The sequence below is a fragment of the Moschus berezovskii genome, chromosome 15 (genome assembly GCF_049115385.1).
Source record: "Moschus berezovskii isolate FMDL1 chromosome 15, NW_MosBer_1.0, whole genome shotgun sequence".
Taxonomy (NCBI): Eukaryota; Metazoa; Chordata; class Mammalia; order Artiodactyla; family Moschidae; genus Moschus; species Moschus berezovskii.
Window position 1 is genome coordinate 27,573,534 of NC_142474.1, and position 25,188 is coordinate 27,598,721.

Sequence of the window (25,188 nt, forward strand, 5' to 3'; positions counted from 1 at the left end):
AGCGGTGTCAGCGGCCTGCATAGTCTCCCCTGATCCTGGAATGCTGTCCAAGGCCACCTAGTTCCTCTCTTGGCTGTTGTGAGGCTATGAGTGACCCTGGACAAAATGCTTCTTGCTGCCCGACATTTCTGTCAGTCCCATTGGGGAGGGGATATGTGGATGCTGTAATTGTGGCTGAGCATCAGTGGGACCCAGAATCTCTGGTTCCGCCTGCCTGGATTTCCTGCAGGAATCTCTCCTTGTGTGTGAGAGTACAAGTGAAGGACAGTCAGTGATAGCGGATGGACCCTCTCACTGATGGAGAGAAAACTCTCCCCCAGATAGTTCTCATCCTCTTCCATCTTTGTTCACTTACAGAAGAAGATCTAATTTTAATTTCTATTAGGCTAGTCTGTATGAAACTGCCATGTTTGTAGGTCAGCGACAGCTGGATTTGGGCAGTTTCGAATGGCTCAATCTAATCTACAGCAAATTAAATTAAACCGGAGGAATATGCAAATCAACTCTTTGCCTGGCTCTGGATTTTCAAAAGACCATCAGGTTATTTCAGGCTTGGTTCTGCTGTGTGTTGTGATTGACTGTCAATGGTTACATCATTGTGGTCGTCCTACACGTGGCTTCCTGTTGTCACTGAAAACCTCCCTGCTCTCCAGGTGGCGGGAATCTCATCTGCAAGGGATGTTCCTTATCTAGATAAGAAGCCATCACATCTCATGAAAACTTAATGTGTCCAAGTGTCTAGTTGGATGAGGGTATTTTAAAAAAAATAAATTAGTTCGTAACCCTTGGTAACAGCAGTTGTTGTTGTTCAGTTGCAAGTCATGTCTGACTCTTTGTGACCCCATGGACTGCAGCACGCCAGGCTCCTCTGTCCTTCACAATCTCCCGGAGTTTGCCCAAGCTCATATCCATGGAATTAGTGATGCCATCCAACCATCTTATCCAGTAACACCAGATAAATATATTAATAACAGACCTCCCCCCAAGGCTGTGGCGCTGACAGGCAGCAGACTGGAGTGAAATTCATTCTCTCTCTCTCTCTTTTTTTAAAAAATATTTATGTATTTATTTCTTTGGCTATACCGGGGCTTAGTTGTGGCTTGTGGGATCTAGTTCCCCAACTAGGGGTCAAACCCAGGCCCCCTGCACTGGGAGATCAGAGTCCTAGTTACTGGACCACCAGGGAGTCCCCACTCTCTCTTATTCGTGGTTTTTCCATAAAGGGATATCCTGCCTTTTGTTTTTCTTCCTGAGGTAAATTTCAAGTTTAACAGATTCCTGGGCATTTTGACTGGATTTCATGCTTTTACCCTGCGGGATGGAGTAGTCGAGCCTGTTAGCCCACGTCCCCGAGAGACGTGGATGAATCAGACCGGCAGTCCCCAGCTGAGCCTCAATGTCAGGGGCTTTAAACAGGCTTTGGGGCATTTGCCAGGCTTGCCCATGCATGTGTCTTAGAAGCTGGCTCCTTTTCAGGCCCATCACAAGAGTGACTGATGTTGACATCAGCATTGTCACATGTCACCATCATGCATCCCTGGGAGACCTGAAGAGGACTGGGACCTGCCTGCAGCCGTGGGGCCAGTGTCACATGGAGCCCCCCACCTCTCCTGCCTCTGGAGCCCAGGCTCCTTCCAGGATGTCAGATGGGACTGTGAGCTCCTTGAAGGCAGGGGCCCTGTGCTTACATGTCTCACTGTCCCTGCAGCCCCCAGCTCTCTCCCAGGAGGCGGGCGGTGAGTGTGGAAGAAAGGCACACTTGTGCTGGGGTGAGGTGGAAGAAAGGCACACTTGCGCTGGGGTGAGGTGGGGTGGGGTTGTCCAGTGAGGAAGAGGCAGCACCAGCAAGGTGCCATGGGAGGCAGTGCATCTGACCGTTTCCTTGGGGGAGGCCGGCACAGAGTGGAGCCGCCATGCTGGGTGCACACATATCAGGAAACATTAAAGCCACCCAGGAGGAGCCCAGGGGCTCACACGGACAGGTATGTGGAGCCTGAATCAGGGGGAGTCCACAACCTCTTATGCCTCCCGGTTCCTGTCCCCTTTTGCTTTTGAGGGTCCAATATTGCAGCAGTCCAGTAATGCTGGTGACACACAGCTGCCTGCATCTGTTCAGCACGCTGCCATCACATTTGATGGTCCCCATATTTGTGCATTTGGGCTGGTCTTCCTTAACTCAGCCTGATCTCAGGGAGGGTGAGCCACACAGAGTTTTCTACCTTCCTTTGATATGAGGACTCTGGTTCTTCCCAGTTTTGTTTGCTGTTCATTTTCCCTCCATCTTTAAAAAGAATTGTTCTTCCAGGTATCTTAAGTGTCCTGCCATAGTGGCCACTTCTCCTAAAAGCTTCCAACCCAGTCCTTGCAGACTCCAAAAGGAACCACTAATCTTTTTTTCATTTGTCTTTGGTATTTTGCTCTTAGAAGGGAATACCCATTCTGTTGAAATCAAAAGACTTGGTAAAAGTACTTTTGATGATCCCCTTGAAAATCGTGAGATTGGGCCAGGTTCTCCGAGGTATCTTCACTCTTCCATCAGGTGTTTACTGAGTGCCTGCTGTGTCCCCTGAGACTGTGATCCAGGACGCCCAAGGAGCCTAGAAAATGGATGGCAGAGAAAGGCAATGATGGGAGGTGACGTTGATTAAACCTTGCTGTGTGCTGGGTACCATGTTAAGCCATCCACACACATGAACTCATCTAATCCTCCCAAAAACCCTTTGCAGTAAGTACTAATGTCATGTCCATGTCATGGATGTCAGGAACCCAAGTATCAGAGAGGTGAAGTACCCTGTTCAAGTTTCAACACGTAATAAAAGCTTGCCTCCGCACCCAGGCCATTCTGACTCCTGGAACCTGAGTGTGGCAATGCTACACTGTGCTTTGTAGGATAAACCCACATTGGCTGCCGTCACGTCAAAGGCCCTTCCTGAGGGCTGACTTTGTGTGAGATTCTGGCCTGATGGGTGTTGGTGGGCAAGGCCCACGTGTCTCTCTGCCTTGCTGGAGTCATTCCAGCCAGAGAGCCAGAGAACCAACGGCTCAGATGCTGTGTGTGATGACGGTGGATGATGATGCAGGGACTGAAGGTGCACAGGACACAGCCCCCACTTCTGAGCTGTGAATGGCTTTTGTAGGGGGTAAAATTTAAACTGTGACCCAAAGCAGGAGTTGGCCAGGCCAGGAGAAGGGTCTTCTAAAGGAAAACCCGGGTAAAATCCTTGAAGCCAAAAAAAAAAGACCCTGTAGAACAAAGTCGCGGCCAGTCTGGTCAGGGTGGTAAGTGATGAGGTGGAGAGAAGGCAGGACCAGACACCATGGGGAGAACACTCCGGGCCTCTTGCCATCCCCGTTGTTCCTGATATTAATGCGGTAAGACGAATGGGCAGTGAAGATGTTCAGAGAACGGCGTGACTGTGAATAGACCAAGCTGCCTCTTTCCAGGGAGGTTTGCACATTTTTTTCCCCTGGATGAAATTCCCCAGCCTAGCTCATCCTTCTCATCTGGTCTGGATAACCTCCTCTGGGAGATTTGTCTAGTCCCCCATCACGTGCTCCCATGGAGCTCTGTTGTGTGTGTTCTAAGTAGTTTCAGTCATGTCTGACTCTTTGCAACCCCATAGCCTGTAACCTGCCAGGTTCCTCTGTCCGTGGGATTTCCCAGGCAAGAATACTGGAGTGCGTTGCCATTTCCTTCTCCAGGGGAGAGTGGTTTTGATTGTCAGATAGGGTCTTGCTTCCACATGGCAAGGGCTTGAGCCCAGCTTATGGTCCCTGCAGCCAGAATGCTTTGAAATGTGTGATCCTGAATGAGTTTTTAATTTAGGGGGATTGCAAAGTTTGCACATTGCATGAGGCTTTTTGTTTTTACGGCTCTTTTACGGCATGAATCCCAGCCCTGATGTATGTGGGGGTTATTGTTTGGCATCCTGGCCAGTGTTCTTCTGGACCCCAGGGTCCTGATTCTGCAAAGAGCTGGGTTGACATGTGTGAACGAAGGCCAGGCCTGGAGGCAGCCCGGAAGCGAGTCAACATAAGTCCCCGGAAGGCTGCTCTGCCCAGTGCAGACCGGCTACGGCCGGAATAGCTGCATCACTTACTCCTGGGGACACTGGGCTCCCTCGGCACGAGGCCAGGCCCCACTCAGATGTGGGCAGGCGGGCAGGAAACCACATAACCCTCTGCTTCTCACTCTACCCAGAAACCACTGCTCTGCTGGGTGGGTTTGGCAGGTTTGTCCCTGGCTGCAGAACATGTCAGGGAACTCCACGGGGTCTCAGGACATGCTTTTTTTGGTTTTTTAATTGAGGTAAAAGGCCCATGACATAACATTGGACATTTTTTAGCCATTTGAAAGGATACAAGTCAGATTGTTGCATAGCCATCCCCACTCTCTCATTCCAGAACTTTTAAGCACTAAATGGAAACTCTAGACCCGTATCGTGGTCACTGCCCCTTCCTTTCTACCCTCAGCCCTGACAGCCATGAATTTATGTATATTCTGTCCCCGTGGATTTACTTCTTCTGGGCGTTTCATGTCAATGGACTCAGATGGTGTGTGGTCTTTGGTAACTGGCTTCGTGTTTCCCTTATTCATCTGTGTTGTAGTGCGTGTCAGTGTTTCATTTCTGCTGGAGATGTAAAACAGTGCAGCCCCCGTGAAGGACAGACTGGCACTTCCCCAAAAAGCGAACCTGTACCAAAGAGGGAAGTGGGGTGGCCAGAAGGATGAAGCAGGAGTTTGGGATTAGCAGACACATGCTAATATATTTAATGTAAATATATTAGATATATTTAATATAAATAAACAATTAAATATAAATATTTAATGTAAAATAAACAACGAGGACCTGCTGTATAGCACAGGGAACTATATTCAGTATTTTGTAATAAAATCTAAAGGATATATGGGAAGCCCCAGTAGCTCAGTGGTAAAGAATCCATCTGTAGTGCAGGAGATGACGGTTTGATCCCTGGGTTGGGAAGATCCCCTGGAGAAGGAAATGGCAACCCACTCCAGTATTCTGGCCTGGAGAATTCCATGAACGAGGAGCCTCTCCATGGTGAGCCACAGTCCATGGATTTGCAAAAGAGCTGGACACCACTTAGTGACTAAGCAACAATAAAGGATATCACTGAATCACTTTGGAATACACCTGAAACTAGCACGGCATTGTAAACCAACTGTACTTCAAATTCTTTAAAAAGTGACACTTAAAGCTACTATGTGTTGCTGCATGCTAAGTCCTTCAGTCGTGTCCGACTCTTTGCGATCCTGTGGACTGTAGCCCACCAGGTACCTCTGTCTATGGGATTCTCCAGGCAAGAATACTGGAGTGGGTTGCCATGCCCGCCTCTAGGGAATCTTGCCAATACAGGGCTCGAACCCATGTCTCTGCCTCTTATGTCTCCTGCATTGGCAGGTGGATCCTTTATTGTCTGAGTCACCAAGGAAGCCCATAGGATCCAGCGATTCCATTCCTAGGTATATACCTAAAAACATTGAAAATAGTTGTTCAAACAAAACTTGTACATGAATACTCATAGCATCACTATTCATAAGCACTACAAGGTGGAAACCACCCAAATGGCCATCAGGGGATGAATGAAGAAACAAAACTCTATTCATATGATGGAATATTACCTTTTTTTTTTTTTGGTATTTATTAGAGCTCACTGAACTCCTACTGATGCTTCAAAGCTTACTTCAGGTGTCCTCAGTCTCCCAGGAAGTCTTCCCTGGGTCGAGACCAGTCCTTTTCTGCCCGCAGTCCTGTCTCACTGTCCATCACAGTGCCTCGCCCATCATCCGTCTGTCCACTGATTGCTTCCAGAGCATCTCAGGAGCCCCCTGTGGCCAGGCCTGCGTCTCCCCAGTGGGCAGAGGCTAGGGGATCAGCCCATCTTGGGGGTCGGGGGGAGTGTGTCCTGCAGGGGTGAGGTGTGCTGGGCATGGGCTTGGTCTTAACAAGGCTCAATGCACCTCCCCGTGGAGGAGACCGTGGTAAACCTGGGAGATCAGGAGGAGGCAGCTCTTTGCAAAGGTAGGAGGGAGAGGGGTCCTTCGAGGGCCGCCAAGCGCAGGGGTCTGGAGGTGGGAAGGAGCAAGGGGAAGCTGACGACCCCCAGGGCTGGAGCTGGTGGTGAGGAGAGGGCTCATGGGACATGAGGAACCATGTGGGATTTTATTCCACTCGCAAATGGAAGCCATGGGAGGGGTTTAGGCAGGGAGAAGGGGGCGTCAGGGGACATGACCCAGGGAGGACATTGCAGGAACCTGGGAGTGATGGCGTTGACCAGGACTGGGGTGGGTGGCAGGGGAGAGTGGGGTAGTAAAGCCCACTGTCCTAATTGTCTATTTACATAACTGTCCCCTCCCTCACCTCTAGCCCCTGGGACTGGATGGGCAGGGGCTGGGTCTCAGGTGTTGAGGAGATGCTCAGGAAAGTGGACTGCAGTGTGAGTGGGACCGTCCAGTGCCGGTGTGGTGGGGAGTGGACAGACGGGCTGCAGCCCCTACCCAGAGTGACTCTCTGGTGGCCCAGAATGTCAGGGAATGGTGACTGCAAGTGGGGCCACTGGGGCTAGCCCTTGCTGGGGGTGCCAGAGGGGACTGTTGTCCAACAGCAGCAGGAAGCCCTTAGGGACGGTCTGGGCAGACAGATGACACCTGCAGGGGCAGGTTTCCAGGACTGGCCCATTACCAGCTGATGCTTGTTCCCGGAAAGCGTGCATGGTATGGCTACCGGTTTGTCTGTTGTCTCCCTCTTGCTCTGTCACTTCCGTGACAGGCACCAGGACCTGGGGAGAAGCAGGGGCCATGAATACAACAGACATTCAGACACTTGTAGGTGTTCAGGCATCACATTGTTGGCTCTTGGGTAAAAGTTCTCAGTAAGCAGCTGCAGAAACATATTAACAGTATAGCAGGAAACCTCATCAGATTTGCCAGGGAACTCTACTTGGTAAATCCTGAGAACCATGCCTCTTTCTGGTAGGATTATAGCCTTCAGATGTTCCTGGACAGGTCCCCATGGGCAAGGGCTGTGAACTTGAGCACATAAAAAAGAAATCTTCAGCTTCTCTAAAGTACCTGCTGGACCCACCTGGACTATTTAGGACACAGGGAGGCTGTTATACAGGACACACTTAGTCTCTGCTTGATATAGGGAAGAATCTTTGTATTCTGTTACAAATTCATCACTAAAGGGATGCTGCCTATAAGCTTAAAATGATGCATAATGGCCCATCTCTGGAAACCCTGCCTCCCAGATAATGAGCATTAGGCTAAATGCCTTTTGCTCCCAGGAAACCTCCTGACTAGACCTACCTGTGGCTGACTGCAGGAAAGAAGAAATTAGTACATTTCCCTCCAGAGACTGATGGGAACCAGAAAATGCTTGACTTTACTCCCTCCCCTTTAAGTATAAAAAGAAGCCTGAAGTCCAACTCGGGCAAATGGCTCTTTGGCACACAAGTCCACCATCTTATTGGTTTGCTAGCTTTCTGAATAAGTCACCATTCCTTACTCCAGCAGCTCGTCTCTTGATTTATGGGCCTTTGGTGCAGAGACCGGTACAAGCTTGGATTCATTTACATGCTCTCATGGTCAAATAGCCAAGATGGACATTAAACTAATGAACATGAAATCAATAGCTAGTTATAAATTGTGTTGAAGACTATGGTGGAAAAAATAACAGGAAACCTAACAGGTGAGCATAGACAGTGGGGCCATGTGGAATGAGTAGGAGTTTTTCAGGGAAAAGTGTTACTGTTAGAGTGATTGGCCTGGGAGGCAGCCCTGTGGTGGGAGGAGCAGAAAGAGACAGAAGTATAGCATAGTGGGGCATGGCATGTTGTGAAATAAGCAGAGGCAGGACTCTGGGATCATAGCTAAGGTTGTGTATTTCATTCTAGAAGCCGCTATGACATTAAGCAGGAAAGTGATGCAAAGCCCTGTTTGCTTAGGGGAGCAGGATTGGTGGATGCCTGGGAACCAGGGAGGAGGCTGCAGTGTAAGGTGGGCAGAGTGATGCTGGCCTGAAGCCTGGAGGTTAGGAGTGGGCTAGAAGGTAAAGGCTCAGATCAGAAAATGTTCCTTTTCTCTTTTTCTTTTACTACAGGAGTGTCCTGTAGTACTTTCCCCCTGAAGACATTTCCAAAGGGACCATTTAAGGCAGCAGTTGGCAAGCAACAGCTCATGGACCAAATCCTCCTGTAACCAGCTTTTGCAAATAAAGTTTTATTTAAATATAGCCACACTTATTAGTTTGCAAGCATCTGCTGATGTTTTCATGCTACAGCAGAGGAGTTAAGTCATCGTGACAGGTTGTCCGGCCCTCGGAGCCTAAGATACTTAGTATCTGGCCTTTTTCAGAACACATTTGCCCATCCCTGACCTAAGCAAAATTGAGTCTGGGACGCACTATCTAAACACATATCTGTTGGTTCAGAATCTTCCCAGCATTTATAACTTGTTTAGTTCCTGTGAAAAATGCTAAAGTATGCATATTTTAAAATTAACATTTGTATATCCTTAAGCATTGACTGACATTATTTAAGAATTTCATCTTGCATTTGAGGTTTGGAAAGTCAGAGTTGGAACTTGGGCTTTGAAGATGTTGGGTGATGTTTTTTTGTCTAAATTTATCCTGCGATGCTAAACTCTCCTGATGTCTTATTTCACTGTTTATGCCTTCTCTCAAACACTCGTTTGTCTCGACTCTGTAAAATAGGATCTTTAAGAGGATGCCTCTAAAACAAGTTTTTAGGCTTTGCAAAGTCTCTGGGCTTCTTGAAGAATCATTTTTGTGAGCATTTGCTCATGTGCAGCATCCTTCTAAGCTCAATGCCAGCAAGGCTGATTTTCCAGATCCCACCTTTTCCCTTGCGTGACCCTGTCATCTTCATGTTTCAACTCCTGGTTCTAAGCTCTGTGGAGCCTTTTTGGATCCACTTGATTTACAGATTTGAGCTGATTTCACTTGGAGAATTTGCCATATGTCTGGCAGACACCCGCCACCATTGGCAGAATTATGGAGTTGATGCTAAACAGATGGGCTTTCTAGCTAGATGTGCTGTTTTTTCCACGATGCATATGAGGGAAAAGAGAAGCCACTTTAATAAGGTCTTGATTTTTCCACTGGTGTCAGAGGCATGAATGATGCCCATTTATCTAGAATTAATTTCAGCATCATTGCTGTGTAGGGGGCCTGAGATAGCTGGAAGAGGCTTAGAGACTTGGGAAATTTAGAGACACCTCTGCTAAGACCTTAGTGAATCCTGTTACCTTTGGAAACAGATATTGGGGAAAAGACTTTTAAACTCCCTAAATAAATTGTCATTAGCACTACTTAGCAGAATACATTCAAGGGGCTTAATCTTGGGTTTATTGCTCAAGCTCTGTTTGACAGTTTGTGTGGCTGTCACTGTCTGGGCAGCAAGGTGCAAATAGGGATTGGCCGGTCCTTCTGTTTAGGAGAAGCTGGCCAAGTGGCTGAATGAGACTGTTTATTGCAGCACTTTTCAGAGCCTTTACTATGATGGTATGTGGTGGGGCTCTTCAGGCAAGACTTTCAGTGTAGATAGTGTTTTCCCAAGTGTCTTCATTCACAAAACATTGCCACTGCTAGGGTTCCATGCGGAGAAGGCAGTGGCACCCCACTCCAGTACTCTTGCCTGGAAAATGCCATGGGTGGAGGATCCTGGTGGGCTGCAGTCCATGGGGTCGCAAAGACTTGGACAGGACTGAGCGACTTCACTTTCACTTTTCACTTTCATGCATTCGAGAAGGAAACGGCAACCTACTGCAGTGTTCTTGCCTGGAGAATCCCAGGGATTGGGGAGCCTGGTGGGCTGCCGTCTATGGGGTCGCACAGAGTCGGACACGACTGAAGCGACTTAGCAGCAGCAGCAGCAGCAGCAGCAGGGTTCCATGGGAGACGCTTTGGACAACACAGTGTCATGCCCAGATGGGGAGCTTTGAGTCAGAGAACCTGGCATCTGGTGCCAGACCTACTACTTCCCAGCTATGTGACTTTCCACACGGGCCTCTTGTAGCCTCTGCTTCCTAAACATAAAATGGAGTGGAAGATGTCCCCACCTCCTGGGGTTGTTTCTTTGGATTGAACACCCAGAAGAGTTTGGTGGACTTCCTTTGAGCATGCCAAGATATGTTCTATGATGAAGCATTTGTTCAATTCGCAGTATTCCAGGGACCGGTTATTCACTCTAAGCTCAGCCAGGGCCTTGTGTTTCCTTCTGTATGTTCCTTAGCACCTCGACTAATGAGGGAGGGAGAGAAAGGAGCTGCCGTCTGCTTAGGTGGCAGCCAGGAAAAATGATGGGCCAGCATGCGGCCGGGGAGTTGCTCAGGAATTACTTACCTGCCGTCGCAGAGGGCACAGAGGTGCTCGGGTCTTTGTTAAGTACCATTGGCCTGCATTCTGATTCCGTTTCAGTTTCTGTGTGCCAGGACCCATTTCTCACTCATTCATTCTCGTCTTCTATTTACTCCTGCACCCGCTGCTGTGCTGGGCACCTGCTGTGGTGGTCCCTGCTCCCTCCCAGCTGGAAGGCGGCAGTTTTTCCATCGCAGGGGGCTGTCACTGTTCACAGGTTCTGATGGTTACACTTGCAGAACTGTGGAGAAATGTCTGCAGAGTTGCTGGGCATAGAGCCACAGGCCTTCAGGAATTCTTCCCCTTCCCACCCCCACCCCCGCTTTAAATAAATTCATTCTTCCTAATCCCTGCTCCCCTGCCCCACTCAGCAACCAGCTCCTTCCTGCATTCTGAGCAGCGTGACCCTGGGGGTGTGGTCTCACTGCTCCTTGGAAGCTGTCCGCATGTGGCCCAGTTCTTCTTGTGTTTATCAGTACCACCCCCCTCAACATATCCTGCTCTTGGATCAATACTCCAGAACTTTCCAGGAGGATGGGAGAAGGTCAAACCAAGAATAGTTCTATATTGGGGCAACTTCAAATCCATTTCGTGAATTTGGTTTTGGACCTTCAGAGCCATCCAGATGGTGGGTCTATGAAAGCACCCAGAACTTTCTTAATAGACAGCGGCCATAAAGCCACATCTCTTGCAGCCTGGACACAAGTTATTGGTCTTTATACCCTAAATGCCATCATTTTTTGTACATGGCTTTAATGATGCTCTCTGCTCTAGCCCTGCTTCTCCTCCTTCATCCCGTATCCCCGGTAACAGCGCTGTTATCATCTGGTCCATGTGGTCTGACATTGGGGTTAGGATGAGGGCTTTCAGAGCAGGTGTCCTGATTTCCAAGCCCACTCTATCACTTTAGCCGCGTGACCTGGGAAAGTTGTTTCTCATCCCTGCTTCCATTTTCTTTACTATAATGTGAGTGATGAAGATAGCGACCTGCCATCTCAGGTCTTGATTGGAATGGAAGGAGCTGATCCATGTCAGGTGCTCAGAACACAGCTTGTCACACAGCAAGTGCCCAACAGATGCTGCTGTTGCTGATGACAGTGACGACAAAACAAACCTTGGTTTTCTTGAGTCTTCTGCCTGTGTTACTGGCCCCTTGTTTTCTCACCAAGATCTGGTGAAGACTCTGCTGCAATGATATCCCTGGACCACCCCCCTCTTCCCTGCTATCCCACAGCCCTCGCCCTGCCTGGCCTCTCTCAGCGGGACTCCTGGCCTTCAGCCTTGTTCGCTGAAGCTGCCGTCCACACTGATGTTCTCTGCAGCCTTTCCATTGGGCTGGTCTCAGACCAGATCCCTAAGTGATTCTCATTCCCTCAAGGCTCCATCATGGCCACACATGACTCTTCTTGGCTGAACACCTCCATCCTCTCCATCCAGAAATGGAGAGCTGCAGCCTAAGGGTTTTCAGGTCCATGTACTCAGACCCATGCAAGCAGATTAAAAACACTAAGGACAGCACTTGTTATTTTTTCATTTATCCATGTATTTATTGATATAGCAATAAGAAAGATTATTTTCTTACTTTGAGACCATCTTTTCCTATTATTAATAGTCAGTGGTGATGATAATGCTGATAATTTTGTGTCTGTGTATTTGTGGGTGTGTGTTGGTCATGAGTTGGCACCATAGACAGATGAACTCTCTGTGTGGATCCCAGTTTTATATGTGGAGATTTTATGGGGCATCTGAACCTCAGAGACTGGAGGTGTCAGATCTTACTCCCCCACATTCTTTGTCATGCACCAGACACCACATCTGATCATGCTTTTATGGGTGTGCACCTTTTATTCAACTCCTGGTTAACCTCCAAGGCCCAACACCAATGTCACCCCCAGCCCTGGTAGCCTTTTCAGAGTTTTCCCAGTCTGGACAGGAAGAGTTGCTTCCTCTGCAGTTGTAATTCTCCATCTTGGTTCTCCCTGGTGATTCTGTGCATCTTGATTTCCTCCATAGTCAGTGAGTCCATCAGGGCAGGGGAGTGTCCAGCATCTCTTTGTTTCACCTCACACCTGGCACAGTGCTTTGTTTACATGACATGGGCACTACATATTGCCAGACGGATTCTTTGGGCAAGGGAAGGACTCACTGAAGAAGCAGAGGCCTCACTGTTGACCCACACCCCCACTTCTTGTTTGCTTCTTTCATAGCTCGTATCACACTCTGAAGTCACTGTTTTCTTGCTCCTTTTCCTCTTCCTTAAGCAGGTGAGCTTCATGCAGAGCAAGACAGCGTGTCAGTTGTGTTTACAGTTCTGTCTCAAACTCAGAGCAGCCCTGGCACACAGCAGGCCTCAGCTGATGCGTGATGAATGAATTCATGAATGAATGAATTAAACAAGCAAAAGGTTGTGTTTCAGTATTATCTGATACAGTGGGGCCTGTTTTCCCTGTGAGGCCAGTAGTTCAGCACATGGCACCTGGTAATCAGTGAGGGGGGCTTCCCTCTCGCTGTGTTTTGGGGAAGGTGACCTGGTGAAGTGGAAGGACACAGGGACAGGTCAGTGGATAGAAGACAAGGAAGCCAAAATGCCACTAAGAGGAGGCACTTTGGAGTTAGGAGGATGGGGGCTCCAGCCCTGGCAGCTCTGCTTCCCAGATTCACAGATCAAGCAAGTGTTTATTTGAGCGCCTCCTGGGTGCCAGTTTCCTGTGAAGATGCCAGGGACCTGTGATGAACAAGATGGCCACAGTTCCTATTCTCATAAAGCTTATATTTGTTCTGATGGGAAAGATAGATGATAACAATAAACAGCACATCCCAAGATGAGATCTGACTGTGATCAGAGCTAGGATGGAAGGGAATATTAGGGATAAAGGAGCTGGTCCTGAGACAGACAGACATGGAAATTAGCCAATAAGCTCCTTGGCCATGGAATTGGTGTCCTTCAAAGCCTTGTTCTAGCAGTGCCTGACTTGTAGGTTTGTGGGATCTATCAATGGGGGTGGATGGGCATTGGGTCCTGGGAGACAAGTGCCTCCCCTGCTGTGAGCCTCCAAGGGAACCGGGAGAGGATTGGAGTTGTCTAAGGCAGGGGTCCCCAGCCTGGGAGCCACAGACCCTTACCGCTCTGTGGCCTGTTAGGAAGTGGACCTCACAGCAGGAGGTCAGTGGCAGGTGAATGAGAGAAGCTTCATCTTTATTTACAGTTGCTCCCCAGCGCTCGCATTACTGCCTGAGCTCTGTCTCCTGTTCAACAAACTCAAATGTGATGTGCTTGAATCATCCTGAAACTGTCTTCTGCACCCCTACGCTGGTCTGTGGGAAAGTTGTCTTCCGTGAATCTGGTCCCTGGTGCCAAAAATGTTGTGGACCGCTGGTCCAAGGGACCAGAGAAGGGAGGGGCTGGGGCTGGCCCCTTCAGCTCCAGGGCAGGGCGCCTGCCCCATCCATCATGTGGAGCCTGTGAGGCACCCCCGCCTGCCCTGCCGCTGCAGGCGATACTCCCTCAGCAGATGTGGGGAAAGCAGTTTTCATTAATTAACGGCTAATACCTCGCAGGTGGCAGAGGTGCCCCTGGAGCTGAGTGCCACTGCACTATCAGAGTCTACTAATGTGTCTGCACCTCCAGGAATCCTCTCCGATGTGGGAAGGAGGCTCCCCAGCAACTCCAGGGATGCTGAGCAAAGTCATTGGCTTGGTGGGGGGCAGCAGTCCCCCCCAGCCTCTCTTCTCTGTGTGACACGTGTGTGTGGGTGCACATGTGCCCACCCATAACGGCTCACACATATACACACCCTCTCTCCTGATACACACTTGCCCACGTTCACTCCCACCTGCCACAATGAGTGGCACACCGGTCCCACTGGGTGGGCCACACAGTGCCCAGGAGGACCACCCCACTTCTGCTCACTCGGACCTCCAGACACACCATCAGTGGCACATTCATGCCCTCGGATGGCTTGTAAGTGGTTCCTTCGCTGGCTGCGCATCTCTTCTGAAGTTTCTGACCTTGATTGTAAGTCACAGCCCTCACCTGGGGGCAGGCAGGGGGAGAGGGCGGTGGAGGCACAGCCTTCAGACCTCTGGAGGGGGTCCCCACCAGGGCTCAGGGGTCTTTACTCCTCCCGTGAGAGCAGGACATCCCCCACCCCCACCCCCACCACCGCAGGGAGTCACTCAGACTAAGGTGTCTTCCTGGTCACACACATTGGATATTTGATAAATGAACAAATCCAGTTGTTTGAGCTGAAGAACCCCAGAGGCTCCTGCTGGGTTTTGAATCAAGTTCAAGCCTCTGCCTGCCTCCCCAGCCCATCCAAAGCCCTTGCCCACTGTGCTCTTCCTCCAAGCCCTTGAGCTCACCCCTCCTCTGCCTGGGACCCTCTTCCCTGCCCCACTCCCGTCTACACTGCTAGCTCCCTCTCATCCAGGCTTTTGCTCCAATAGCCCTGCTCAGAGCAGCCTTTCATAACCGGCTGTTTACAGTCACCCCCACGTTCCCCCAGCTCCCTGAGAAGGTGCTGGGTTCTGTCAATCCATCCTCGTGTCTGGAAAGATCGACTTCAGCACGTGGGTTCTTGCCTCATGTGTTCTGGACACCAGGGGTTCGGCTGCAAACCAGATGTCAAAGGCAGACCCTGCCTTCCAATTAGGGAGGCGACTGTGAGCAGCAGGCAAACAAGTAATTGTGCAGGGGTGTGTGTGCGTCTGTGTGCATGCAGGCACATACACACACACGTGCGTGTGTGTGCTTAGTCACTCAGTCGTGTCTGACTCTTTGCAACCCCATGGACTGTAGCCTGCCAGACTCCTCTGTCCATGGAATTCTCCAGTCGAGAATACTGGAACGGGTTTTCATGCCCTCCCCAGGGGATAGCCCCAACCCAGCAATCGAACCTGTGCCTCCTGTATCTCCTGTATTGCAGGAGGATTCTTTACCAGCTGAGTCATCAGGAAAGCCCATACACCAGGTGATAAATGTGATGGGGAAAAATCAGGAGAGGAAGGCAGCAGGGAAGAAGGTGGTGAACAGGCCTGGTTTCTTATTAGCCACACCTGTTGTCCATCTTGCAGGTGTTAGAAGCCCCACGAAGGTAGGGATCCTTTCTGTCCACCTCTGTACCTCCTTCTCCTGGTGCAGTTCCCGACACGTGCCTGGTGTCAGTAGGCTTTTGTTGAAGAAATGAATGACTTCTCTCAAGAGGAGTGTGGAGTGAAGTCTGCTCAGTGGCCACAGGCTGCCTGTGTCCCAGGCTGTACTGTGAGGACCCAGGTGTGTCAGATGTGAGGTGGGAACCTCAGTACCTGCTCCAGCCACTAGGGGGCAGAGGTGAGGTGGGGGAGCAAGGAGACCATGATGGTGGTGGTGGCGAGGGAGAGGGGAGGGGGCGGTGAGGAAGGCACTGCACCTTCATGCCTGCCTCTCATGGGTTCAAGCAAAGCAGACGAGGACTTGGGGAGTTCCCTGTTCCCCCAGCAAGGCCATGGTAAAGGTGAGGATGCAGAGGGCAGAAGGAGCGTGGCGTGAGCCCCTCAGCCCCAGGGGGTGAGTGACAGAGCTGAGTGAGTGAGCCCCAGTGCCTGGTTCTGGCACCTGCATCCTAACACCTGTGACATTCTGGTTTCTATAAGTGCCATAGACTCTAATGCACAGGATGCTGATGATGAAATGGGACAGGGGGGCCAGTGGGCAGGAGTGAGGTGGGCATGGTCAGGAGCAGAACTCAGAGCCCTTTGCAGGCTTGGTAGTTTTGTCCTAAGTGAGAAGAGAGGTCACGGGGAGGAAGCAGGAAAGTGATATGGGCAGTTTCACTGTCGGGGTTCACAGAGAACACCAATGCGAAGACTCGTATGGGCTTCTGTTAGAATGGTCGACGTTGTATTCTTCAGCAGCTTCTTGTGTAGTTGGAAGATGATCAGCTTCAATGATCTTCTCAACTGGTTGTTGTCAACTTCCAATGGCAGCCAATGTACTCCTCATCTTCAAGGCTCTTATCTCCTTTGCAAACTTCCAGAATCACCACTGCACTGTATGTTTCTTAGCAGTTGAAATCCACCTGCCAATGCAGGAGACATGGGTTCAATCCTTGGGTTGGGAAGATCTCCTGGAGAAGGAAATGTCAACTCGCTCCAGTATTCTTGCCTGGGAAATCCCATGGACAGAGAAAGAAGCCTGGTGGACTATAGTCCATGGGTCATAAAGAATCAGACACAACTGAAGTGACTTAGCAAGGGGTCTTCTGGGATGGAGATGCTGGTGGCCTGGGTTGAAGTCCAGCTATTCAGGTGCAGGTTTGGGGTCTGATTTGTGGTTTATTCTCTGGGCTACTCCTTTTTGCTTTGGCTGCTAGGAAGCTCTGAGTGACACATGGTGTCTAGCCCTTGATGCGGCGGCCCTGTCCATACTCCTTTTCCTTTGGATTTCCTCGGACACTCATTGTATCTTATTGGGCATGTGTTTATGTAACAGCCACACATCCTTTGTGGAGTGAGATGAGACATTAATATAAACAAGGTGATGGCAATTCTTCCCCATCCCCATGTACATCTCTGGGGATCTTTGTCTTTATCTTCAAACCAGCCCAGAAGATTGGGGAGACCTGGCCAATTCTTTCCCCTTTGTGCCAATAATGCCTTCAGGACAGTCAGCTTTCCTGGGGCCACGTGGTTCTGGCCGTTCTGATCCCATCTGGTGTCTGTGGGCGGGGGAAGGAAGGGAGAGGATGTAACATGGAATAAAGCTCCTCTGGGGAAAGAAGGACCGTCTGCAACCTGCATGCCTGGAGCGTGGAGCTGGGGATCCATGACCAGTCCTTGGACTGCCCTGACTCACTCACTCCCTGACCCAAAAGTCCTGGGCCCCTCCTGGATGTTTGGCTCTGGGGTCTTAGGTGAACACAAGGAGGATGGCATTGGCTTAGGAGCCTGGCTGGTTCGCTGGGTCTACGAGCAGAAGTTCTTGAACAAGACACCTCTGGACTGTCTGTCCACAGGGGGTTGCTTTGTGGAGCCAGTCCCTGGTATATATTTAACATTCAATTAATAACAGCTGGAGAGGGACTTCCCTGGTGGTCCAGTGGTTAAAACTCTGCACTTTCACTGGAGGGGGCACGGGTTCTATCCCTGGTCAGGGAACTAAAATTCCATATCCCCCTTGGTGGTGGTGGGGGAGGGTGCGGGGACAGCTAGAGAGAGTGGTTGGCTGGGACCATCTTGGTTTATGTCTCTTGTTGTGTTCCATCCATCCATCCATTGGGTTCCTGCTCTGGGTGATAAATTTGTATCATCACCCTAGAAGCAGCTTAGCGATATGAGAGATTTCTGGAGTCAGACTGCCTGAGACCAGAATCCTGTTGCTCTGACAGCCTCAGTGTGTCCATCTGTAAAATGGATGTAATAACAGTCTCCACTTCATAGTTTTACTATGGGAATAAAATACCATAGCACCCAGCCCTGAACAAGCAATGACTTTCACTCCATAAGAATTATTATATTGCTTATATAATATAAATTATTACATGAAAATTTCTGCCGGAAGTCCCCCATGCTGGTGTGCCATGTTAATCAGAGTGTCTACAGTTTCAAAAAATAAATATTAGTTCTTTACATGGATTGTAACATGCTATCAATAAATTGTGTATTTCGTGTGGTTCTGTATGTCTCCAGACTTCACGGCCACCCTATGGTCACATGAAAACTTTCTCTCCACCCTAGGTGTGAGGGATGACCATTGTTTTCCAGATGTGGACACTGAGGCTCAGGGGGCTGAGTGGCTTGGGCTGCTGATGAGAAAAGCCATTGAGAAGTAAAACCTTGGGGGTTTCTCTGGAGGCCACTGGCCAGGGGACCTGTCACGTGGGGCATCAGGCTGGGTCTGGTGATGACCAGCCCACCCCAGCCCCGGCCCCTCTGACTGCTGGTAATCTCCTCTGGCTTGGTACAAGCTCATCCCAGCCCTGCTCTTCTTGCTTCTTCAGGTCTCTCTGGGGTTTCTTGGTTCTGGAAACACTCAGGCTCCCAGCTCCTTCTCACAGGAAGCAAGAGGCGAATTAACCTACTGGGTGTGCCTTGAACATGGGCTGGTACACGATGGAAGATGAGAGTGTGTCCATCGCCCGGACCACCCTCTTGAGCCCAGGCTTTGGAGGATCATGTGGTCCCCAGGGTAGGGGAGTCACCTCAGGTCCCCCAGGGTGTCATGTGAGCTTGGTCACCACTGACCCCTCTCTGGGTTTTCTCCTTCCAGATGAGATGGACCAAACCCCCCCAGTGCGCTCTGAATATCTGGTCTCAGGGATTCGAACTCCCCCCGTGAGGAGGAATAGCAAGCTGGCCACCCTGGGCAGAATCTTCAAACCCTGGAAATGGAGGAAAAAGAAAAACGAAAAACTGAAGCAGACCACGTCAGGTGAGTATGGGTGTGGGAGAAAGGTTGCGGGGTAGGTGGGGTGGGGGTGGAGGCCTGATGTCACTGTCAGCTCGCTTTCTTTGGCAGATGTTGGGAGGGGTGGGTTGTGCTCTGTGGGCCCTATGGCAGGAGCTGTTCAGCCTCCTGCAGGTCCCTTCCTCCTCTGGTTCCTCCGGGTCCTGGCTGGGGGTATGGCATCGGCACCAGGCACACCCATAGCCCATGCACCACCCAGACCCCAAGGGGCGCACATGACCCCCTTGACCTAGTTAAGAATGCAGACTCGGGGTCAGTGCAGGGCCAGTCTGGGGCGAGACCCAGCTGGTAACCATCTCTCCTAACTGACCACACCTGAGTAGGAAACATCCTCCCTTCTGCACCTGGAAACTCACTTTGATAACCCAGGGCCTGAAGACAACCACTGACCCCAAGAGTCCCCCTGATGATTCAGATGGTAAAGGCCATCAGTTTAGCTGTGATGCCTCAAGGCTCCTACAGAAGATGGCCTGCCACTCACCAGCTCCTAAGCTCTTCCTGAAGAGACCTCATATCTGGGCATCCCACCCACTGAAGGTTCTAGAAGCCCCCTCAGTCACCTTTAGCTCTGTGGGAAGTTGGGTAACAAGATGTTGTACCTCTGCCCCTGCCCCGGCCGTGAGCCAGACCCGTGGGGTGGATTTGGTGACAAAGACACAACTGTCAGGGTGGAAGCGACACAGCACGTTTCTAACCAGCTAATGCTCAGAACCACCCCATCGCCCATGCTCCTGCCATATCAGGACGGGAAGTGGGATGAGATGGGCAGCCACCTCCAGGGCCAAGCAGTGGAGGGTCGTGGGGCAGCCGGGCTCAGGTCTGGCTCCTAGGTGCCAGGGTACCCTGGGTGAAGGGGAGGTCGGTACCCTGAGAAGCAAACCCGGGAGAGAGAGAGAGGGAGACTCTAAGCTCCCACAGGCCCTGTTAGCTGCGGCTGGAAACAATTAACGAGGGAGGCGCTGGCGTGGAATTAGTTCTGGGCCCCAGGGATCTGCCTGAGATGTGCCCTTCTCGGGCTGCTGCCTCTGGCGGTCCCTGGGGGTCCCAGCCTTGAAGTGGCGCAGACTCCAGCGCTCAGAGCACAGAGGTAAAGCCACTTGTGAGGAGTGGGGGGCTCCTAATAGCAGCAGCGAGTCCTCCATTCACACTTTGTACGCGTTTCACAAGATTATGTTTCTAACTGCCCAAGAATTTGATTGACAAGCTCCCCTCGTCAAGAATGAAAGCAGAACAAACACTGATACTCGATGAATCTCATGCAGCTCTGTATGCCAGAGAGCTGGAGAGGGGGACTAGACCCTGCCTGCTTGGAGCTTTCCTCCAAGGGGGAAGTCGGGAGACAGACAAGCAACGGAATGAGCACGTGACAGTCAGGATCTTGGCGCAGGCGCTGGGGAGCACGTGGGTGGGGTGGGCATGGCCTGGGGATGGGTGGCCTGAGAAGACCCAGGTGAGGAGGGGACACTGAGCCAAGGTGTAACTGGCCCCTGGAGAAAAGCAAGGAAGAGCATCGCAGTTGTGGGAACAGCCGTGCAGACGCGCCAGGTTGGGCATCAGTGAAAGGCTCAGGGGGCTGGAATAGGGTGATCTCTGTGACCTTGGAGAGCCCCTGGTGCTCTCTGAGCTGTGGGATTGGAGGGTGAGCTGTGTGCCCTTGGGACGTTGTGCCCTGGTTCACTTGGCATTGGGCTGCGGGAGGTGACCTGTGAACTTATCAGAGTGCTGTGGGGACCCTGCCAGGGGACTGAGGGTCTCCAGGTGAACACCTGCAGCACCCTCACCTTCAGGCAGGCATCCCCAGCGCTGGGTCCTTTATCAAGCATTTGGAATTGTGCAGACAGTACTGCATCTCATTTATTTATTCTAAACCATTCTTTCCCCCCAAAGTGTGGGATGTTATTTACTTCGCATATCAAATCCCTGATTTCACAGGCATCCTTGGCCAGGATGAGATGAAGTAAAATTAAAGATGATTTAAAGGGAAAAAACAAAGCAGACAGTAGTTTGGCCAGAGTGGGGACTGGGCAACACAATGAAGGTGGTGCTCGAAGCCTGAAGTCCGGAAGTGGCATTGCAGCCTGTACCTGCTGGGGGTGAGTGTCCCTGAGATATGGACACTGCCCCTGGCTCTGCCTCTTACATCACAAGTAAGGGAGGACTCACAAGTTATTACACATGATGTCCGGTACCCAGGCTGGCCTCCTGTGAGCACCCCCCAGTGCTGGTCAGACGACGGGGTCCCTCGGTTCAGAGACCCCACTCTGGTTCTGCTCACCCCTGTTTTTGGGCTGGACAGCAGCCTCTTTGCTTGTCCCTCCGAAAGCCAGAGTTCCACTGGGCTTCCCTGATGGTTCAGACCATAAAGAATCTGCCTGAAATGCAGGAGACCTGGGTTCCATCCCTGGGTCAGGAAGATCCCCTGGAGAAGGAAACGGCAACCCAATTACTCAGTTTTATCCACACTTGTGGCACCTGGAAATTGGCTTGGAAATTAAGTTCCCTTTGCCCCAAATGTCTCTTCGCTGATACATTTGGGGTTTTCCTAGTCATCCCTGAGTCAACGCCCTCAGGGAGGCCACCGGGGCCCCCTGAATGCCCTGACCCAGGCTTTCTGGTTCTGGTTGATGCCACTGGCCTGCTTGTAATAGCTGTGAGTCCTCTGGCCCACAGGCAGAGCTCATGCCTCTCTTGCTCCCCCATGCCTGACAGAGTAGATGCTCAGTAAATATTTTTGAATAAATTCAGTGACTCCTTTGTCATCATCTGTTTGTCATTGGCCACTAGACTTTCAGCTTCACTGGTTGGATGGCAGTTCCATTCCCCATTGTAACCTACATCGGGCCAAGCACTCACACGTGTGGGGGACTCAGGGCCCCTGGTGACCCAGGCTCCTAGCTGGCACTTTGCATCTTTTAAAGAGAGGGTCTGAGGAATGATGTGGGTTTGTATTTGGGACTTGCATTCTACTGTAGGCAAATTGGTTTCTGGACAGTTAGGGGAAAAAGGAGTCATCAAGCAAGTGAGCTTGGCCCCTGGGAGGGCAGAGGCAGGGGCAAGTTGGAGTGCTTTGCTCTGGGAGAAGGGCCAAAGGGCTCATCTGAAGAAGAAATTGACAAGGGTCCTTCTGCACATTAGAATCAGTGGAGGGGAATAGGGGCCAGCCCTTCCTTCCTATTTGACTGGCACAGTCTTTGAAAGGGTAAACCTGGGATTCACTGGAGGAGCCTCCAGTGGGGCAGTTGTGCAGAAGGTTGATCTATAAACAGATAAAAGGGCAGCCAGGATGTATAGAAGCACGGACATGCACCCCAGAGCATCGAGGGCAGAGAGGGAACAGGGCCCTGGGTTGGTAAGTGAAGGCGAAGACGGCCGAGGAATGGCCAGTGAGAACTTAGAGGAGGGCGGTGTTTGGGGCATCGCTTCTTAGATGAGCCAGGAAACCACTGCCTTAAACAGAACTCATTCACCTCCCCAAGGCCCAGCTTTCCCGTACATGATCAGCACACTGCTTGGCAAGGGAGCTCGGGTGCCTGACTGCACCCCCACCTGGTAGCCCCCTGACCCACAGTCACCTGCTGCTTCGCCGCTGTCTTCCTGAACTGGAGGTGGCCTTAGCCGGGGCTCGGGGTGGGGCCTGAGATGCTCAGCCTGGAACTCACCTGCTGTTTGTGTTGCGTGCAGCCTTGGAGAAGAAGATGGCCTGTAGGCAGGGCCGGGAGGACCTCATCAAGAAGGGGCTGCTGGAGATGATGGAGCAAGGTACGTGGGACTGGGCAGGGCTGGGCCCAGGGACACAGAGCTGGGGGTCTCATGGGGGCCCAGCAGATCCCTCAGGGTGGAGCATCCCAGGAGTCCGTTGTCCAGATGTGGCGGCTGCACTGGATTGAGGCCTCTGCGGTTAGAGAAATTTTCCAAGTCAGGACCCATGGCTCAGCCCCCACCTCTGAACACCCCTCTGTGAGTGTTAAGAGTCAACCACTCCCGAGGCTCAAGCTGAGCGCACCCACTTGCCCGGGGGAATGAGGGATTGCTTCCCAGCCCAGCCGGGTGTGGATGGAGCTAGTGGTTTGTCCCGATTCCTCTGGAGTCCTCGCGGTGACTTTCGTTTCTTCACAGTCATAGTTTAATCCTTGATTTGTTGAGTCTTCGTTCTCCACGACCACCTGGGACTGCAGCTGCCATTTCTTAAGTGTCGACTGTTTGCCCGCTGCTGTGCTGGGTTCACCTTCATCCTTTGGTCCTCGCAGCATCCTCGGGACTGTGTTACCCCTGTCTCCAGATGAGGAATGGGAGTGCCTGGGAGGTGGCTGCCCTGGGTCACGCAGCCGGAGGGAGGGCCCCCGATGCTGTTTGGTCTCTGGTCCAGAGACGGTACTCAGTGTGGCATCTGCGTGGTTGCCTGTGTTTGCATCTTTGAGAAACACCTGGTTTTATCACCATCACAACTAATTTACAGAGTGCTTGAGATCCCCCATCTTCCTCCCTTGGTGACAGTGTGAGGCATAGGACGTGGATTCTGACCTTAAGCTTCTTGCTTTCTAGTTCCCTGAAGCTTAGCAAGAGTGGGAAAAGGGGGGTCTCAGAAAACCTCACTGCTGTTTACCAGTATCTCTGAGGCTGAACCAGGTTCTTGCCCCCTTGGTTGAAGGAATTCAGCCTCATGGAGGTAGTTCCCCAGGGACACGTGACTAAATGGAATTCCTATCTCCATAAGATATTAAGATATATACTAAGATAAGACACTAAGATATTCCTAGTGTTTTGGTAATTTGGCCCAGGCATCAGGAAGTAGGATGGGAGCCCATGGAGTGTGAATCCAGGTTTATAAGATGGTCTGCTTCAGGCAGGGCTCTCATATCCTCTCTCTTCTTTGGATTTAAGAAGAAAATGTTTGATGCTGCTGTTTTCAGGGAAAACTACATGGGAAATTAGTGCTAAAAATCCAACTTTGCCTGGTACAAGAAAAAAGGTGGGGGGTTGGTATCAAGTCCAGGGACTTTCAGATGTTAAACAGTCTAGCCTGTGTCTCAGATTTAGGAGAATGTCATCCCTGAGATGGGGATCTGGGCTGTTTTTATTGTTGTTCAGTTGCAGAGTTGTGTCCCACTCTTTGTGACCCCATGGACTCTAGCCCGCCAGTCTCCTGTGTCCATGGGGTTTTCCAAGCAAGAATACTGGAGTGGATTTCCGTGTTCTCCTCCTGGGGATCTTTCCAACCCAGGGATCGAACCTGGGTCTACCTGCATTAGCAGGCTTTACTGATCAAGCTACCGGAGAACCCGACAGTCTGGTGGGGAACAAAGATTAGATGATCCCGCAAGTCAGCATACAATCACAGCTGAGCTGAGTGTGGTGAAGGAGAGGCACGGAGCTCGTGGAGAACGTGAGCGGGGCTGATGCTGGAGGGTCCAAAGGTGGCAGGAGTCAACTGGCTGCTTCTTGAACTTGCTACAATTAGGGTCACCTGGGAGCTCTGCTGTCCAAGGTGCTGGGGGTGGGGCTTCGGCATCCTGCTTTATAAACCTCCCCAGCTGGCTCTCATGTTGGTGCCGCCAAGGGCGAGAGACACAGAGAATGATAGGGAATTACTGGGGAGCATCTTCCAGCCCCATAGAGCCCCCTGTGCAGGACCCCATGGGAGAAGGAAGCAGGCACCTCAAGAAGGAGCTGCTGAGAGAAGGTGGGTGGGGAAGCGGGAAGGTCAGGAATGGGGAAAGGGAGAGAGTCTGACGTCTTACAGGGCCTAGCGCCCTCCTGCCTCTTCCTCCAACGTGGACAGAGCCAAGAGAACAAGACTCCCCAGGAAGTGGCTGGGTGACAGGCTCCTTTGGGGCCACCGGGGCCCCAGGAAGCCACAGGGCGAGCAGGTGGAGTCTAGGGTGAGCCTGCTGGGCCATTGCTGGGGGGCATTGCTGGTTGGGAGCATGTCACTGGTTGGGGTCGTGTGTGAGAAGTCGGGCAGCAAGGGTTGCCCCAGGAAGGGACCTAGGTCAGGGAGAGGGGGCAGGGATGTGGGCTCAGTACCCACTCATACCCCTTAAACTCTGCTCCGACTGTGTAATGAACACACAGTGATGAGAGGAGACCTGAGAATGTTTGGCTGCAGCCTCCTGGGGTAAATGCCTGTTGGTCCGATTGTTTCAGTCCTGCGCTTGTTCAGAAAATGCCTGTACCCACTGCAGGGAGGTCCAGCTCTTGGTCAGGCCTGGTCTGTTCCTAATTTGTCCTGCAGCTGGGACAGCGTGGTTCCTGCTGGATTGATAAGAATCTGTGGCCTTGCGAGTTGAACCATCCACCTCCCACACAATTCAGAGATGGCCTTCCCCGCCCCACCCTCCCCACCCG

General features: G+C 51.3%; 1 protein-coding gene across 1 annotated transcript in view; it reads left to right on the top strand.

Moving 5' to 3' along the window:
- PHACTR3 (phosphatase and actin regulator 3) overlaps positions 1-25,188 on the top strand; it is a 193,252-nt gene that overhangs the window by 84,328 nt on the left and 83,736 nt on the right. Inside the window, exons 2-3 of the mRNA XM_088844394.1 lie at positions 18,646-18,807; positions 22,525-22,602. Coding sequence (XP_088700520.1) covers positions 18,646-18,807; positions 22,525-22,602 — 240 coding nt within the window. The remainder of the gene's footprint in view (positions 1-18,645; positions 18,808-22,524; positions 22,603-25,188) is intronic.